Below are 18,104 nucleotides of genomic sequence, written 5' to 3' on the forward strand. Positions count from 1 at the left end.
GAGCCTGGGTGGGGGCGGGACAGCTCCCAGAGCAGACCGATTTCGAGGTGCCTGTGAGGCCAGCGCAGCTCTCACGAACATGGCACCCAGTTTCCTTAGTGGCCGCTTCAGCACTGCTTTTCTGCTGCTCTTTCCCGGGCTCCTCTCCAGCTTCCTTCTCTTCCCCTGGCCTCCCGGCTCTGGTCCTCAGGGTGTGTCACTGTTACCACAGTCTGCTGAGCAGCACCCACCCCTGAGTGGATCCTGAGCCCGGTTCGGAGGCGCTGGCTCTGCTGCTTTCAGCCCGGGGTCAGTGGCCGTAGAGGAATGGTGGGAGCCTGTCATGGCAGTGGTGGCCCCAAGGCATGGGGCTGTCCTGTTATGTGACAGCCGCGCAGGCAGTGCCATGGGGATCGAAGGACTGGAGCCAGTGGATAGCCAGTCAGGCCCTAAAAGGGTAAGTCAGGAAGCAGGAGCCGATGATGGTGGAAGGAGAGAGAACCAGGAGTGTGATCTGCAATAGGAACGTGTGTCCCCTCTGTTCTCATCAGCTGGGAGTCATTTTAACCACAATGTTAGGTATCAAATCTGAGCCAGGGTGAAAGGAATTTCAAATCTGAGCAGTAAATGTGGGATTTTTTTAAATAAAAAGAAAACCTCCAAAACTTATTACAGAGGTCATACACGCTCTTTGTAGAAAAATGAAAAAAAAAATACAAAAGCGTACAAAATGTTAAAATCATCCTGTAATACCATCACCCAGAGGTGAGATGCTGTTTTTTTTTTAGCATTGACTTATACATGTCCATATCCCCATATAATATATACGTATATATATATCCATATATATTTTGGTTTTAAAACAAAAATGGAATCTTGTCCTATCTGCCTTTGTACATGTTGTGAACACTTAGCTCATTAGTCTTTTTTTTTTTACAACATACTTTTTTTTTTTCAAATCCTCCCCCGAGGATATTTTTTCTGTTTATTTTTTTAGAGAGAGTAGAAGGGAAGGAGAGAGGGAGGGAGGGAGAGAGGGAGGAAGAATGAGAGGGAGAGACGGAGAGAGTGAGAGAAACATAGATGTGAGAGAGAGAGACACACGTCGATTGGTTGCTTCCCGTATGCGCCCCGACCAGGGCTGGGGATTGAGCTTGCAACTGAGGTACGTGCCCTTGATCAGGAATCAAACCCCTGACCCTCTGGTCTGTGAGCCACACATGGCTAGGGCTACAACATACTTTCAATGACTGCATAGTGTTCTGTTATGTGGGGAAACCATAATTTGTTTAACAGTTTTCCTGTCCATGGATATTAAGGTTCTTTGCAATTGTTTTAAGTCACCTTGTCCTGGAAGTGGAATCTTTACGCAGGTTCTGAAGCACAGTGTTTCCTTGAGAAACAGACCGGTGGTCATGCACAGTTGAAGGCCTTGATATATATTGTAAACCGTCCTCCAGAAAGCTACTCTCAGCAGCACCAGTGTGCAGCGCTATGGCAGTCAGTGCATGAGGGCCAGCACGGAGTGTTTATCTGTTTGAAAACTCCTTGCCAATTCTCTAAGGCAAGAGTGGTATCTGAAAGGTATATTTAGTATTTTGATATGCGTTGGCAGATAGATGATAATCTTTCATACTCTCCTGTTTGCCTTCTAATATCACACTCCAGAGTTGGCAGTAGCATGTGGAGGGAGGAGCTAGGACCAGAAATTCACTGAAGTGACAGGGGAAGCCTTAGGGCAAGAAAGCTGTTCTCTGGACAGGTGTGGGGCCCATGGCATCGCCGCTGTGGAGAGGGGCTCCCACCTGTGCCACACACAAGCAAACAGGGTTTGGAACACTTTGGTGAGTATAGAATGAGCCTGCGAAAAGGTGCCAGGAAGGACACAGGGTCGATTTCTGGTGAAGAGGTTTCAACTTGGAATATGGCACATTGTGTCAAGTCATATGAGATTTTTGCCATGTTTACCTTATGATGCAAACAAGAAGAGAGTAAAGGTTCCTATAGTCCTAGCACCCAGAGATAACCTGTAATGTTGGAGTCCACTTCTCCATGTTGCTGTCTATGGGGATGCTTGTACACATTTGGTTTTCTGCTCTGCTTGTTTACTTCACACAGCTTGACAACCTTTCTGCACCTACATTCTTTTTTATTTTAATATATTTTTACTAGAGGCCCGGCGCACAAAATTTGTGCACAGGTAGGGTTCCTACGTCTGGCCGGTGATCAGGGCCGATTGGGGCCTTTCGGCTGCCAGCCTGGGCCTTCCTTCGTTCCTCGCCACCCCCTGGTGGTCAACACACGTCATAGTGAGCAATCGAACTCCCGGTCTCCCAGTCAAACTCCCGAGGGGATAATTTGCATATTAGGCTTTTATATGTAGAGATTGACTTCAGAGAGGAAAGGAGAGGGAGAGATAGAAACATCAATGATGAGAGAGAATCATTGATTGGCTGCCTCCTGCATGCCCCCCAAGTGGGGATCGTGCCCGCAACCCAGGCATGTGCCCTTGACCGGAATCAAACCGGGACCCTTCAGTCCATAGGCCTACGCTCTATCCACTGAGCCAAACTGGCTAGGACGCACCTTACATTCTATAACCTCATATCTATGCATGCGCGTGCATGCGCGCGCGAGCGCACACACACACACACACACACACACACACACACTCTCTTCCATTTCCTCTTGTTGAATATTTAGGCTGTTCCAATATTTCACTATTCTTGCAACCAGATCCTTGTGCATGCGGACCACGTTTGTCACACAAGGTTGGAGTTGCTGGCTCAGCCACCTTCTTTTTGGAGTATTGAAGCAGCACTGAGTAATAATAGGAGACAAGTCCCGTGCTGGTTCTCTACTGTCTGTGTCCCTGGATAAGTCACTGTGCATCTCTGGACCTCACTTGCATTTGGGCAGCTGGTGTGATGGGAGGTCAGAGTGATGCTGGGCTTGACACCCAGGGAAGCCAGGGCTGCACAGAGCACCCCTCCTCTGAAGCCGCCATGGTGGTCAGTGTAATTGAGACCGGCACGCTAGCACACACATTCATTAGCAGAGCCAGGGAAAGACAGGCCACATAGCAGATCTGGCCAGAACTGCTCTTTCTTGCTAATCAGTGAGATATATCGTTTTGATAAAAAGAGACAGAACTTAAGGGATGGGGGTAGGCAGCTGACCTTGACTATGAAAATCTTGGTTTGCGTTTCCATTTTTCTTCTAGTTGAAAGAGTGGCTGTGCTTCCGTTCCCACTAATCTGTGTTTCTGATTGTGATTTCAAGGCGATGGCTCTGAAGGAGGCAGGTGTATGTGTACGTATGTGCGCACGTACGTGTGCCAGAGAGACTGCCTGAATGACTTAAGCTGCCTGAATAAAGGCTTCTTATGACTGAGGCTGACCTGGGGCCAAAAGTTAGTGAGACTGCGAACGGGAAGGTTGGGTTTCCACCGCTGTTGCCATTGCCGTGGACTGGCCCTGAGACACTCCCTGGGGAAGCACCATGAGTCTGACTGACAGGACTCTAGCTTGGCCCGGCACACGCTCCTCCAGCCCCTGCGTGGTGCGGTGCTGGGCTTTTCCCAAGGCCTTCTCCCTAACCAGGTGAACCCTGGAGCTAAGAAGCAAAGTGCTCCTTGAAAGAGCAAATTCCCCAGGGGGTGGCATGCACCAAGTGTCCCCACAGGATCGTTTCCAGGCCGTGTGTAATGCCAAACCCACCTCACAAGTGTGACCCAGAAGACTCTTCTAATCCCGGGCCATCTCTCACTGAGAAAGCCAAAGCCAGGCCAACACAGAGCCTCCTCTTCTATGCACAAAGCATATATACTTATCTGTAGTCATTGAGTTTTTATATGCAATGATGCCTCCTGCCTGTATAAGCATTTTTTGTTGTATCCATTCCATGCACCTTATAATAATATTCCTCATCCTGGGGGCTGCCTCCAAACGGGCATAGTTAGGAATGCGGATGGAGTTGCAGACGTGGCACTTGGACAGCTGTTGGATGGTCAGTGCCCGGATGTTTAGGTCGGATTGCGGAGGGAGTGGGAGGGGACAGCACTGGCCCTTGGAGGGGATGGTTGGTGGTGACTTTGGCATCCCAGAAAGCTGGCCTTTTGGTTTTTCCTTTGATGACCTTGTGATGGCGTGCGTGCATGCGTGCGTTTGTGCATGCATGTGTGTGTGTGTGTGTGTGTGTAGGGAGCTCACGAGCCAGGGGCTGGCACTTCTTTCCTTGTTCCCTTTGTTCACTCATGAATATGCCTCTGGCTCCTGTCTTTCCCGCTGACTATAGAGTCCCTGCCAGGCAGTGGCTCCCGCCAGGGGAGAGCCCTGCGCCACTTCACCCCAAGGCCTGCCTGCTTGTTTTGCCTTGTAGAAACTCCAGGAGGAGGAGGAAAAGGTGGAGAATGTGGAGAAAGCAGACAATGTCACCAGCAAAGCACCCACCACTCTGTCTGAGGAGCATCTCTGAGACGAGAAGGGGTTTGCAACTCAGGGAACACGGACACCCCCACCTCTTCCGTCAGCACAGCTCACTGCCAGCACCAGGGTCTTCACAGGGGCAGCTTGTGGAGGGAACCAGCTGGAACACTTGTGGCTTGGACGGCAGCGCCTAGCTTCTGGAACCCACTCAAGAGCCTGCACGGTCTAGTTGGGGGAAATCGCACCTTTCACCACATGCAGATTCGATTCCCGCCCCTCCCCTTGTAGGTTCTGGGAGCTGGTGTTGGGAGAGGCTGGTGAGTCGTGGAGTCAGTCCTGGCTTTGTGCCTTGCCTTCCCTCTTCACCTCCATCCCTCATGGAGAAAGCCTGCAAAATTATCATGGAAAGAAAGCTTATTCAGATATTAACTTTTTCTAGTGTCTCAAGACCCTTAGAAGCCCAATTCTAAGGAGCGGCAGCTGCGCTGGATGAGGGTCATTCTGGGGTCATTGGACTAACCTCCAACATTCTGTGGGAGAGAAAGCACCATCGGAACAAACCCGCGGGTCCTCTGGGCCTCTGTTCTTCTGGCCTAAAGTTGGGGGCTGTCTCCAAACCCTCTTTCTTAAGAGCTGATCAAACCAAACATCAATAAAACTTGAGAAAGACTTTGTTGTAGCCTTGAAGAAGAAACTGATTTAGCCACCCGGGTGGGGTGGGTGAGGGTGCTGGGGGCTACCTGCTGGGTGTGTTTGTGCAGGCCCATATTTGGGAACTCAGGGAGCTCCAATAGGGAACGGGGAAGTTCTTTTCTACAAAATCAGCCCTTGCCCAGAGATTCTTTGTGTCGTTGTCACCTCTGACACCTTCATATGGACGCTGCTAGAGGAACTAGGTGTTTGTTTTCTCTGGAGAGAGGTGATACCAGCCACTGTCCTGTAACCTTTACTGAAAACGAACCTCGATCCCTTCCATGCTGAGAAATCCAAAGCTGCTTCTGATATGAGAGGGAATGTGGCCTTTGAAATGGGAACCGGATCTGCTTGAATGAAGCGTATCCCCCTTGGGTGGGGGCAGTATTTGCACACCCACCCCCTTCTAGCACTAACCTTTTATCAGATGTTCTGGATCTTAGGGGAGTCCCTTTCAGCCAGCCCAAGCTGAGCCCCTCTCCTGCTGAACCTGCTATCTGGCTCTACTCATAGGCTTGGGTGGGCAGCATCTCCTGAAAAGAAGACATTTTGGTAATTTCTCCTGTCCACTGAGCAGCTGCAGTCAGGACCGCTGTGCTGGTTTGCTGTGGCTACTGCCCTGGACACAGCATGTCAGAGCAGCCTGTGCTGGCAACAGAGCTGGGTACTAGGGCCACTGCCAGAGAAGCTGGGGTGTGTGTGTACGGACACTGGATGTAATAAAAGAAGTTCACACTGCAGGTGGGGGGACTGAGTGAGGGTGGAGAGAATGCCTTACATTGTTTTTTGGTTTTTTTAAAAGAGATATGTTTTCATTAATTTTTTAGAGAAACATCGATGTGAGAAATATCAATTGTTTGCTTCCCATACGTGCCCCGACCAGGGATCGAACCCCCAAAACCTAGGTATGGGCCCTGACCGGGAATTGAACCTGCCACCTTTTGGCGTATGGGTTGACACTCCAACCAACTGAGCAACCCGGCCAGCGCAGTATGCCTTCCTTTTTGACAGGGAGAAAGGTGTTTACTCTTCATTCCCTCAAAATGTGTTAACAAAAGGTTCACCAAATCCGTTGCTTTGTTTTGAAACATAATTTGCGTTTTTCTATTTGTAAACGAGATGTTGTAAAGCAATAAAAGATTTTCCAAGTGGTCTGCCTTGTCACTTGATGGGGCAGAGGTGGGTTTCTGGTAGTCAGTCCCTCTGAGGTTATTGCACATTTCTGAGTGCTGGCGGATGTGGTGGGGCGTGGGGGCTGGGGGAGCAGCTCCTGCAGACTCCCAGAGAAGTGGTTCTCTGTTTACAGAGGTGTTACCATCCCAGTGGGTTATTTTTTTATATATATATATTTTATTGATTTTTTACAGAGAGGAAGGGAGAGGGATAGAGAGTTAGAAACATCGATGAGAAACATGGACCAGCTGCCTGCTGCACACCCCCCACTGGGGATGTGCCCGCAACCAAGGTACATGCCCTTGACCGGACTTGAACCTGGGACCCTTCAGTCCCCAGGCCGATGCTCTATCCACTGAGCTAAACCGGTTAGGGCACTGGTGGGGTTATTTTTTTAAAGACGAGGCTGTAAAGGTTACTGTCGGCCTTTGTGGGAGACGGCAACTCAACGTCCAACACATGACCCTGACCGCTGTCTGTACTGCATGCACATGAAGGCTCACCCGAGTGTGAGTGCTGATGAGAGAGCCCACTGTTGTTTTTGGCTCTGCCTCAAAGGGTGGCTGGTGTTTGTCTTACAGTCACCCCAGCTGGGCTCCAGCGAGCTCTAGCCAGAGGCCACAGTTCCGGCACCTGCAGTTGTGATCTTCCTTCGGAACTATCCTACTTACTGCCTCTCCTCCCTTCCCAGCGGTGCTCACCTTGTCTGTTACTTGGGTGTGCTGCGATCAGTTTTTCGTACATGTCTTACCTAGAGAGTTACACTGCCTGTGGCATTCTGGCACCATCTCTGTTAGCAATTCTACTTTAGATCATGTAGGAAGGAGCTAAGTTGGGGCTATTAAAGAAACCTAATAGTCATAGTGTCTGCTAAATACTCTACATCATCTCTTTCCTTTTTAAAAAAAAATATTTTTATTGATTTCAGAGAGGAGGTGAGGAGATAGAAACATCAATAATGAGAATCATTGATTGGCTGACTCCTGTATACCCCACACTGGGGATCCAGCCCACAACCTGGGCATGTGCCCTGATTGGGAATCGAACCGTGACTTCCTGGTTCATAGGTGGACACTCAACCACTGAGCCACGCATCATCTCTTTAGATCCTTTGGGATCTTTATCTGAAATCGTATTTCTATGACGCATGCCTAGAGGACGCAAATCATATGATTTCATTTACTCCTTAGGTGGGTTCCACGTGGATCTCCACTCAAATGTTAACCCTGTAAGATCATTGCTTTTCTTTCTGCTTCCTGACAGTAGTTGGTAAGGGAAAGACAAGTTCTTAGCAACTGAGCTGTTTTTCTAGATGTAGTATTGTGGGGATGCAAGCGAAACTGCTGCAACCATTTTTTTTTGGCACCATAAAGGAAGCCAACCTGAGGATGAAGCCAACACAGGTAGGCAGAGCCAAAAGAATCAGAGAAATGGAGCTGAGCCCTGATCAAACTTCCTGAAGTTTATAATCCCCTTCACTTTACAGTTTTGTTAGCCAATGTTATCTTTGTTGTTTAAACTAGTTTAAGGTAGATTTTGTTCCTTTCACTTAGCCTTAATTGATAGAGAATTTCCAATGCATTAAGTGTCAACTTCAAGCTTCCTGTCATCCCAAGTCTCCTGCCTCCCTTCCTTTCTGACCTTTTTTTTGTTGTTAATCCTTACCCGAGGATATTTTTCCATTGATTCCCCCCTGTCCCCCTTTTTAAGAGAGAGTGGAAGGGAAGGGGAGAGACAGAGAGAAACATCGTTATGAGAGACAAGTCGATTGGTTGCCTCCTGCACGCACCCCAACTGGGGCCGGGGAAGCAACCAAGGTACATGCCCTTGACTGGAATTGAACCCATGGTGCAACCACTGAGCAACCGGCTAGGGCCGTAATATATCTTAAGACACATGATACCTGGACATTCAAGTCTCAACTAAAATCTTACCTCCTATTTCCTGGTGATGTAAGTTATGCACTTTCCTCCCCTTCTTGGTTACATTATCTACTTTCTAGAATTCTTATCACTGCCTGAAGCTGTCCTTTCACTTGTTGGGTTTTTTGTTGTCTATTTCCTTGGCTACAATGTGAGGACCACCACGGGAGTGGAGTCATTGCCCAGGTCATTCATTTCTCTTTCCCAAGTATCTTGCGTGGAGTAAGTGTTCAATAAATACTTGTTGACATAATGAATGGGCCTGGAGTCTACATGCCGTGTGAGGGCCCAGTCAGTGTGGAGCCCTCGGGGTTGTTTGGAGGACGCTGTCGGCTCCATTGCGTTATCTTTGGGCCCGTGTTCTCCTTTCCTCGTCGCGCAGCTGTTTCTTCTATGCTGCCTGGTTCTGTGCTTTCTCAAGAACCTGTTTCTTCCTTTGGAAGAAAACAAGAAAGGGTCCCGATTGTTCCATTGTGAACTCAGAGTCTTGAAGGTGGGGCAGGAGGGGAGGAAGATCTGACTTCAAGGAGCTGGAGGCAGCCTGGTGTGCCTGGGCTTTGAGCTGTCCTACTCACTCAGTGTACTTGATGAGTAGAAAGTGTGATTCTCTCTGGGAGGGCCCAGAGGAGGGCAGGAGTGGCCTTGGCTTACGGGAGATCAAAGTACAAGGACTGATCGGAGCAGAGGGTTTTTCTGTTTATTACAAAATTCATTACACAAATACAGCTGACCAGAAGGTCTAAAAACAGCCCAGACTCTTCCAACCGTAACCCATCCGTCAACACAAGGACATAAGCCAGGCTCACTCAGGGGAGCCCTTCTTAGGAGAACTGCCCGTCCCGCAGATGGTTTGGAGTCTTGGGTCCGGCAGCAGAGAGGAGCCCAGCCTGCGTGGACAACCCCTTGAAGCAGCCCTTGGTGGCAGCTGCTCTGGGCGAGGCAGCAGCTTTAAGTTTCACAGTCCACTTGTTCCCACCACACAAGTCAAATCAAGGGATGGAAATACAATGAAAAAAGCAGGAGGATGGAAAAGCGATCCTCAGAGAGGCTGCAAGTGGCAAGGGCACGGTGGGCTTCTGAGGTGCTGGCGACGTTTGGATCTGGATGGAAGTATAGAGGAGTCACTTTTAAATGATGCGTACATGTTCATACATGTTATATACTTTTCTGTATGCATGTTATAGCTTTAAAAAGTTTAAATGTAATAAAAGCAAACAAAATGTAAAAGGCTAGGAGTGGATAAGGGGGCTGGTGATGGAGCAGAAAAGAAGAAATTAAAGCGCAGAGAGGACGACGGAAGACCGCAAAGGTGGAAGACGAAGTCTCGGGGGTGGTACTGTTGGCCTCAGTTTCTCTTCTTCTGTCTGGATACTGGTTCTACTTCTAGGTACCGGAGCCCGACGAGCATACCCAGGACTGAGAAACCTTAAATACAGAGAGAACATTAGTGGCGGACATAAGCACGGTGCTCTCTCATACCCCTTGTATGTCTGCCGGGGCTGGGACAGGTCCTGTGGGAAGTCTAGGGTGGTTGCATGCTTACTTGCCACCATCAGGGGTGCCAGGACGCCGATGGTGGGAGCCGCGGTCCCGTACACAAACAGCTCAGAGAGGAAGTGCCCCAGGGCGAGGAGGAAGGTCCAGAGTGTGATGTGGTAGAGCCTAGGAAGGTACAGACAGAAATAGGAACTGAAGGACTGCTTGTTCCGTGCGGAGGAAAAGTGGTGACCAGGCCCGCTGCACACAAACACCCAGGAAGTGACTACGGCTGAAGGCAAAGGAGACTTGGTCCTGAGAAAGACCTGGCCTGCTTGCTCACATCCATTCTCTACGAGGGAAAACAGAAGGTTTTAACTGCTATTCGGAGAGAATGGTCCAGGCATCCAGAGTGGATCTCCAAGTCCTAGCAAGGTGGTAAGCCAGCTACAGCAAAGCAGGGTCTGCATTCTAGCAATCCCAGGAGGGGAGGCAATTTTGGGTCAGCCATGCTTCCATATTCCACTTACTCAAACGGGTTTGACTCTGTCATCCCGGCTCACCTGGCCTGTGTTTGGCCAGGGGCTGTGCTCATAACGGTGAAAGCCACAGAACGAAGGGCCTGAATGGGGGATGAGCAGCAAGAACCTCGGGGGGCTTGTAGGTGCCCTTCTAATGTGGGCGGGTTATTTTGTCTCCGCTTGGGAAAATGGTCAGATGGAGGACCCGGTGACCATGTCGTGGGAAGAGAACTTGTTCCGCAGCTTTGGCCAAAAGGTGGGGGAGAGGTAGGTTACAGGATGATCCACCATCTACATTGCTGATATCTTTTTTAACTGTGAAATTTTCAAAGTTATGAAACCTCTAAACATACAAAAAACTATAGATAAGATACTGTAGTCCCTAATCAACCAGTACCCTGCTCCATCAACTGAGCATTTTGACATTTTTTTTTGCCTCAGATACTTCTTTTTAAAGAAATAAAATATTAGTTATCAGTTAAGGCATCCTATGTATCCTTTTCCCATCTGATACCATTCTCCTGCCTCCCCTCTCCCCAGAAGGAACCAATATCTTAAATGTGATGTTTATCCTCCCTGCGCATGTCTGAAACATTTAGTAAATATGTACATAGAGGAGTGGGCTTTGAGTTTCCAGGGAGGGAGGGAGGAGAATCAGAGTGCCCATCAGAAGCACACAGACAGAGTCCCAGGCGAACAAGAGGCTGGAAGCACAGGCCTGTGCAGCTGTCCTGATTGGGAGAAGGGGGAATGGATGGGTAAAGAGGTGAAGGTAAGTCTGAGTTGCTTATGCTCATTCCAAAAGCACAGCAAACAAAAGGCGTTACCCCTTACACCTATCAGCAATTCTTCATCATGGGAAAGGTCTTTTAAAATGGTTATTCAACCTTCCCTCCCTCCCAGTCACCCTGAGAGGTAGAACAGAAATGCTAGTCTCGTTTTATACGTGAAGAGAGCGAGATGCAGAGAAGGTACATAATGAACTCGCTGCTACAAAGCTAGTTACTAATAGAACTGAGACAAGAGCTCATCTTCTTGTTTTCATTCTTCAGGCCCCAGGCTGTTTCCACTAAACTACACTGTTTCCAAAAATACATGCGAATCTAGAACGAGTAAACCACAGTTTCAAGTTAAAAAAAAAAATTAAAAAATTAAGTTGTTGAGATCCCAGGGCTAAGAGCCCTGCTTCAAGTCCCACTTGTGTCAGTCTTCCTCAGATTAAATTAACTGGGTGTCTAATATGTAGATCTGCAAAATCAGGAATGAAAATCACTACCTCCCCCGCTGCTAGGAGGAGACTTAGTCAAGGTCACCTAGATGAAAGCTCCAGGCAAAATAAGGTAAATACCGTTCCCCCCTCTCTTCCCCAGAGGCTGGGGGTCCGGATCAGAGAGAAAAAGATTTTAGTGTCAAGTTGGTGTTTTGGTGCCTCACCCACTGACCTGAGCAAACTTTTCCACCTTGATGTGGTGATGACTGTTGGTGGGAACAGAGCTCGAGCCCCCTCCAGTGGCCAGTACTGGCTACAGCACTCCAGACAAGAGGCTAGGATTGCCTGCAACTATTCCGCACTAGCTTATTTGAGTAGCCTCAAAAGGCAGAACACGGAGGAGTCCTGGGTTCTCTTCCACCCTCCTCTGCAAAAGCATACAGCAGTTTGCTGGTGGGTTCCTTTTCCCGTGGACTGTGAGTTCTGTGCATTCGTGCTTAAGGAGGCATGTGAGAATAAGGTATGTGTGGGTGGCTGCTCTAAAAAGAGCACACTATTCTACTTTAGCAGACACAAGGCTGATTCTTCAATAAAGAAGTAGGGGCTTTGATGCAGGCCACAGGATCATGGCACGGCCAATTTGCTATGTCAGTTCAAAAGAATTTTCAAACCTTAAAGACCTGTTAGGCCTTTTATGTTTTCTAGGCCTGGAAGGAACAGAACCTATTAACCTTTTATTATCATCCACATTCTAGGCGAGTGTATCAAAATGAACAGGCCTCCAAAGGGAGGACCACAGTGGACAGTGGGTACGTGTAGCACCTGAGTTCGAACAAAAGGATGCTAAAGCTCTTCCTTCCCTTACATACGTCTTGTTGCGGATGTCGATGGCACAGAGGCAACGGATCACTGATGAGAGCAGCGTCCAGATCCCAAAGGTCCGAGCTTGCAGGCCGTTCACTGTGTAGCAGAAAAAAGCAAGAGTGTTGAGAAGAAGGAGGTTAGGATGCCTTCCAAACTCTTCCTACCTCCCTGGCAGTTCATGGGAGGCAGGGAGCTGAGCTGAGCCCCCTTTGGCTGGGCAGAGTGGAGGCTTTGGTGAGGCGCCTGGCGCTAGAAGGAATGGAAGGGATTCCAGAATGAGAACTGCTCAACCCCTCCTCCAATAGCTATGGCTGGGCAGGGACTTCCAAGAGTGGAAATCCAACAAAGAGCCCACTCGGGCAAATAACCCCTGGATGTAGTAGTTTATACCTCTGCCCTAGAAACCAGTCTGGTGTCGGTGAAGCCCAGTGAGTCTGAATCAGGACAGGTTTGGGGGGATGCTGCAGAGTGGTCTGGCAATACAAGATGCCTGGGAGGTCAGCAGACTTTTAAGGCTGGTATAGGAGAGAACTCAGAAATAATGGCGCCTACTTAGATGGCTACATCTGGTTTTTCAGAGACCTAAGTCCCTAGGTCTTCTCTGAATCCAGATCTGAATTATTTGAACAAAGCCCAAACCAGGCTGGATTCCTGGACACATGATAGGGGGACAAAGCACTGTTTCTCTAGTGTCTGCCAAGGCCACCCTGCTCTTGGTGGCTTTGTTCTGACACTGCTGTATTAAATATCTTGTCCTGAAAGTATGGATCATATTCCACCACAACAGTGGTTCTGGACCCTGGATATTTATTAGAATCAACTGAAAAAGTTTCATGCAATTACCAAGACCCGGGTACCAGACCAATGAAATCATACTCTTTGGAGGTGGACCTTGGGCAAAGTGGTTTCTCAAACCCCCTCCCTCGGTGACTGTAAGGCACAGCCATTGATCTAAGGCATTCAGTGGTTGGAATGCCAAAACAGGGACAGCAAAGATACTTCTTTGCTGTTCTATTAAGCAAGAGAAATTTCAAGGGACAAGACTGAAAACTGAAGGGTCTATTCATGTTTACTTGGGCTTTTAGGATTTTCCAGCCTTTGGAAAACCAGACAGTGATACCAATTTCACAACCCCGAAGACCTTTGGATGTAAGCAGTAAGGTGAACAAAAATTCCATATGCCAACCAAATACCTGGCAGTTAGCCCCAGTGGGCTACGTTCTTTATAAACACCTTGGCAGCTTTTCTGATGAAAAGACTGAGGAAGTAGTGAGGTACGAAAGGGAAATATTTCACCAACCTTAACCAGATGAGGCATCAGGTGAAATTCTACCACAGTACTGATATGATCAGGACAGTACAAGACAGCCCCCAGATCATGAGGAGGAGGCAGTCTTCACTTCTGGGCTGGAGACAGACAGATGGACACATGCATGTACAGATGCGTGCACACAAACCTACACACACACACTCTTGCTCAGCTCTATGTCCCTTCAGCAAGTCACATGACCCCTGGGCTTCTCTGTCTCAACTTAAATTCAAAGGGCTAGAGCAGATAACCTCTGAAAATCCTGTGAATCTATATAGGATGCCTCGACCATCCGAAGGCAGCATTTGAGGGTGAAAAAGTTGAATTGTCTTGCCCCCTTTTCCAGTTCTTTACTCCCAGTATATTTGAGCTTTGTTAAAAAAATGAGCCTTAGCCTACTTAGGTTCATTTTATACCTAGATGTTGCAGAACAATGAGCTAGGTCAGAGCCTGAATCTGGGTTAGCTATAAATGTGACACAGAATCGTCAGCTGCTGTGAAACCGTGCCGCGGCTCCAACTATCCCACACATCAGTGCAAGGAAGGGCAAGCTGCAATGTGAAAACACTCTCAGCAAAGAGGCTCGGGAAACTGGACCTTCTGCAGTTTCATTTTGGAGACAAACCTGGATGGGTGTGGGCTGTCTTCTTAGAGACTATGTCACAGTTTGGGAAAACCTTGGATTGGTAACTCTCTATCTGCAACATGGAATGTAACCATGTGTGTGCCATGATGTGATTTCTGAAGACAGCTGAGATAACATGAAAAACTTCTTTATGGCTTTCTAGTGGGGCATCACAGAGTCACCAAGTAATTCTATTTCCTTCTTTGCCCCTTGCATGCTCCCTACCAGGGACTGAGCCTGCAACCTGGGCATGTGCCCTGACTGGGAATCGAAACAGCAATCCTTTGATGCATGGGACGATGCCCAGCCAACTGAGCCACACTGACCAGGGTGCCCTTGTAAAGCTTTTTTACAGATTGCCTAGGGCCATGTAAAATGAATGAAAAGGTATTCAGGGAAGCTTTGAGGGGGAAAATGGGCCAAGTGCTATCCCTAAAGTTTATTACTCTAGTGCAGTGGTTCTCAACCTGTGGGTCGCCAACCTGTGGATCTCGACCCCTTTGGGGGTCGAACGACCCTTTCACAGGGGTCGTCTAAGGCCATCGGAAAACACATATATAATTACATATTGTTTTTGTGATTAATCACTATGCTTTAATTATGTTCAATTTGTAACAATGAAAATACATCCTGCATATCAGATATTTACATCACGATTCATAACAGTAGCAAAATTACAGTTATGAAGTAGCAACGAAAATAATTTTATGGTTGGGGGTCACCACAACATGAGGAACTGTATTAAAGGGTCGCGGCATTGGGAAGGTTGAGAACCACTGCTCTAGTGGTTGCCAAAGGCTACTAGTATATAGGCAGCATCAGAATCACCTAGGTAGTTATTAAAAAATAGATTCTGGACTCCACCCAGGGGGTGAAAGTTTCAGTGAACAGGTTTGGAGAGGGAAATGGCATCTGCACATTGTTGTTTGTAGATCTCCTAGTAAGTTATTCTGATGGGTAGCCTAGTCTGGGAACCACAATGTACAAGCGATGCAGTTCTTTGACTTCTTACCCAGGTCTGGCTTGCCGGTGTAGAGCTTTTCATAGAGAAAGGTGTGGTCCCGGAAGCTCTGAAGCGTGTTCCCCATGGCTATGATGGACACCATCACCAACCAGCTTCGTAGCACATTCAGGAAACGGCTCATGGTCCCCTCAAATCTGAGAGGGCTTCTTGCCCTGCAAACAAAGGCAAAGGATGTGAGACAGCAGATGGTTCATCTTCTATAACCATGAGCTCTCTCACCCTTGGGTCCCAGTCATGAGGGCTGTACTAAGCTTGTTTGGTCACTTGTTGATCACTTCCTAAATTCCTCTGCAAGCCCCCTAAGCTCACCCTCCCCAGTTACCTTAATACACTACTCTAACCTTCATGGAATTAGCACACTGCCTTTGAATATTTTCCCTAAACCAGTGGTCGGCAAACTCATTAGTCAACAGAGCCAAATATCAAGAGTAAGATTGAAATTTCTTTTGAGAGCCAACTTTTTTAAACTTAAACTATATAGATAGGTACATTGTTATTAACTTAGTTAGGGTACTCCTAAGGCTGAGGAAGAGCCACACTCAAGGGGCCAAAGAGCCGCATGTGGCTTGCGAGCCGCAGTTTGCCGACCACGGCCCTAGACCAAAGTGTGCTGACCTTTACCCAGAGTGAAAAAGGCTAAATAATGCAGTAGGGAGAGATGACAAACCCAGTGGAAAAAATTGGAGATAAAAAAAAAGGGAGAAGAGGAGGTGTACAAATATTACTATAGTAACAAAGTGGGTTTATGTATAAGCTTACAGAAATTGGTCTCAATATTTAGTCATACTAACTGGTGAATCAACAGTATACTTTCCAATAAATGGCACAGTAGTTATCTTTGATTGAGTAATTTCTCTAAAATATTACCCTACATCAGAACACTTTTCTCTTGGCTCAATCAGCCCTCTTATATCTTTACTTCTAGACTGGTTTTTCATGTCCTTCTTTCACAATGCAAGTGGCTAAAAGGTAATTATAAATCTAACAGACACCTGCCTGGCTATTGATGACAGATCCTTCCAAGCACATAGAAGCCTTACACATTTCAGTGGAACCAATAGTGAGGGCAATATTTACATCCTCAGGTTTTCTCTAATCTGGTTCTGAGGTATACCATAAACGAGAGGAACAATCTAAAGGTTAAAAATAAACTGCGGTGACTTGAGAACTAGTAAGAAATTATACGAAGAAGGAGATAGCAATGTCGGCATTGGGTTGCAGGAGAAATTATAGTAGCTCACAGTTACTGGGCACTTGTATGTGCCATGCACTGTGACATGCACTTAACATATATTGTAGACATTATTAATATTTCCATTTTACAGAGGAGGGTTGGCACAGAGAGGTTAAGTGATTTGCTTGAGGTTTTACAGCTAATATATGGCCAAGCTGAGATGTGAAGCATGCTCTGTTGGACTCTACGTTGCAATACTGCCTCACTGTTTGAGAACATTTTGACGGAGTTTCCATTTTTGAGGGAGACAAGCATACCATACCCACTTTTGTCTTGAAGTTGTATAGAAAATAACTTTAGATTATGTACTTTTTTTTAAAGCTTAGATTAACCCTTGCTGAGCATTGATTTCAATGAGCTTGACTTAAATAAAACCCATGTAGATAAAGAATTTAATAATGGAATTATTTCTTCCCACCTTCATTATGGTTTTTTGGCCCACGGTTTATCTGCTGTCAGGTTAACTTCTTGGGCTTGAAGTGGTGACAAACTATCAGGCTTCCTTTGTCACTCTGGCAGTAAAAGTTTCAGTATGGTCCTACACTACCCAGATGAAACAGATATTAAAGTCAGCCACGGCTCAAGACAGTGTGAAGCACCAAGAAACAAAAAAAGAGCGAGAGAGGAGGAAGGGTGAATGGAGGAATCCCTCAGGGAAAGGTGGATCGCACAGTGGGCTTTGTCCAAGTCTAGGGAGAACATGGCTCTACCGACATCACAAGCAGTTACAGCCTGGACCAAGATCCCCCCACCCCCACCTCACCCCACCCCCATCCTCCTCCCTATTTTCTTGCCCTCCCTCAATAGGAGACCCTTCCAAGGGTCCGAAAAGCTGCACGGATGGCCCCCTCTTTTTGACAGAACTTATGCCTTTCATTTCACAGAAGCTCTTAGAAATCCCAACAGGTAGCTGATGAGGGCTGAGCCTGAGCATTCTTCCGAGCAGCTGTCCCACGCCCTCGACCCATTTTCCTAAAGCTTGAGGGCCTAGAGTATCCAACAAACACGATTCTCAGCTTTTGCCCAGGCAGGTGTGGTGTTAAAACCTGAGCCAGGAGAGAGGCGTTCCTATCCTGGCCCTACCATTTAGGAGCTGTGTGACCCTGGGCACAAATCATTTACACTTTACAGCCTAGGTTTCCTCACCTGCGAATTGGAGATTTAAAAAAAATACAATCTCGAGGAATATTCTCACCTGGCGACCGGACCCCAGCCAGCAGCAGCCGCTGCAGCAGCAGCAAAGATGCAACCCCCAAAACAGCTCCAGCCTGGAGTCCACCTGAATCATTTGTCCCCGCCCCCGCCCTCACCCGGCTCCAGGATTGGGCCATTTCTGTCATTCCTCGCTCTGATTGGCTGTCTCGGTTCTGCTCAAGCAGGAGATGGGGCGTGAACCCCTTTACTGCCAATCAGCGGTAGCCACTGCCCAAGTGTCCGCAGGGGTCCGCCGCCCGCTCGCCCGCACAGTGAACCCCGCCTGTAGAGCGTGGCGGGAGGACTCCGGTCTCGGGTTCAACCCGTTAGGGGCGGGGGGAGAAAAAGTGGGGAAAAGAAGTCGAGATTCTTCTGCTGAGCGTGGTCTCCGAGCCCGCGCTGCGCGGGGGTGACGACATTCGTCGGCGCCCGAAGCCGAGCGTTGTGGGCGCC

General features: G+C 47.9%; 2 protein-coding genes across 6 annotated transcripts in view; one reads left to right on the top strand and one right to left on the bottom strand.

Annotated features, from left to right (window-relative positions):
- The window catches only part of FLVCR2 (feline leukemia virus subgroup C cellular receptor family, member 2), a 56,501-nt gene extending 51,426 nt beyond the window's left edge, over positions 1 to 5,075 (top strand). The window contains exon 10 of the mRNA XM_005883592.2: positions 4,360 to 5,075. Within this exon, the coding sequence (XP_005883654.1) occupies positions 4,360 to 4,455 (96 nt within the window). The 3' untranslated portion in view covers positions 4,456 to 5,075. The remainder of the gene's footprint in view (positions 1 to 4,359) is intronic.
- A 3,794-nt stretch (positions 5,076 to 8,869) lies between these two features.
- Positions 8,870 to 18,079, bottom strand: LOC102248507 (chromosome unknown open reading frame, human C14orf1). 5 transcript variants are annotated; one of them, XM_014531195.1, is made up of 7 exons: positions 17,653 to 18,079; positions 16,876 to 16,995; positions 15,212 to 15,375; positions 12,271 to 12,361; positions 10,234 to 10,434; positions 9,738 to 9,856; positions 8,870 to 9,619 (listed from the first exon to the last, which is right to left on the bottom strand). In XM_014531195.1, exons 3-7 carry the CDS (start codon positions 15,342 to 15,344, stop codon positions 9,540 to 9,542), a joined length of 624 nt encoding a protein of 207 aa, XP_014386681.1. In that variant the 5' UTR covers positions 15,345 to 15,375; positions 16,876 to 16,995; positions 17,653 to 18,079; the 3' UTR covers positions 8,870 to 9,539. The 5 variants fall into 5 exon arrangements, with proteins under 5 accessions (XP_014386681.1, XP_005883657.1, XP_005883656.1 ...); XM_005883595.2 differs by having other exon boundaries at positions 16,876 to 17,000; XM_005883594.2 differs by lacking the exon at positions 16,876 to 16,995.
- Between the last annotated feature and the right edge of the window lie 25 nt (positions 18,080 to 18,104).

This window comes from Myotis brandtii, unplaced genomic scaffold (genome assembly GCF_000412655.1).
Source record: "Myotis brandtii unplaced genomic scaffold, ASM41265v1 scaffold793, whole genome shotgun sequence".
Classification (NCBI taxonomy): Eukaryota; Metazoa; Chordata; class Mammalia; order Chiroptera; family Vespertilionidae; genus Myotis; species Myotis brandtii.

Coding starts and splice junctions, on each gene's coding strand:
- LOC102248507 (XM_005883594.2), bottom strand. CDS start 15,344: ATGAGCCGTTTCCTGAATGTGCTACGAAGCTGGTTGGTGATGGTGTCC. Junction 12,362..15,211: donor CACCGGCAAGCCAGACCTGG/GTAAGAAGTCAA, acceptor TCTGCTACACAG/TGAACGGCCTGCAAGCTCGG. Junction 10,435..12,270: donor ATCGACATCCGCAACAAGAC/GTATGTAAGGGA, acceptor TTTTGGCCAAAG/CTGCGGAACAAGTTCTCTTC.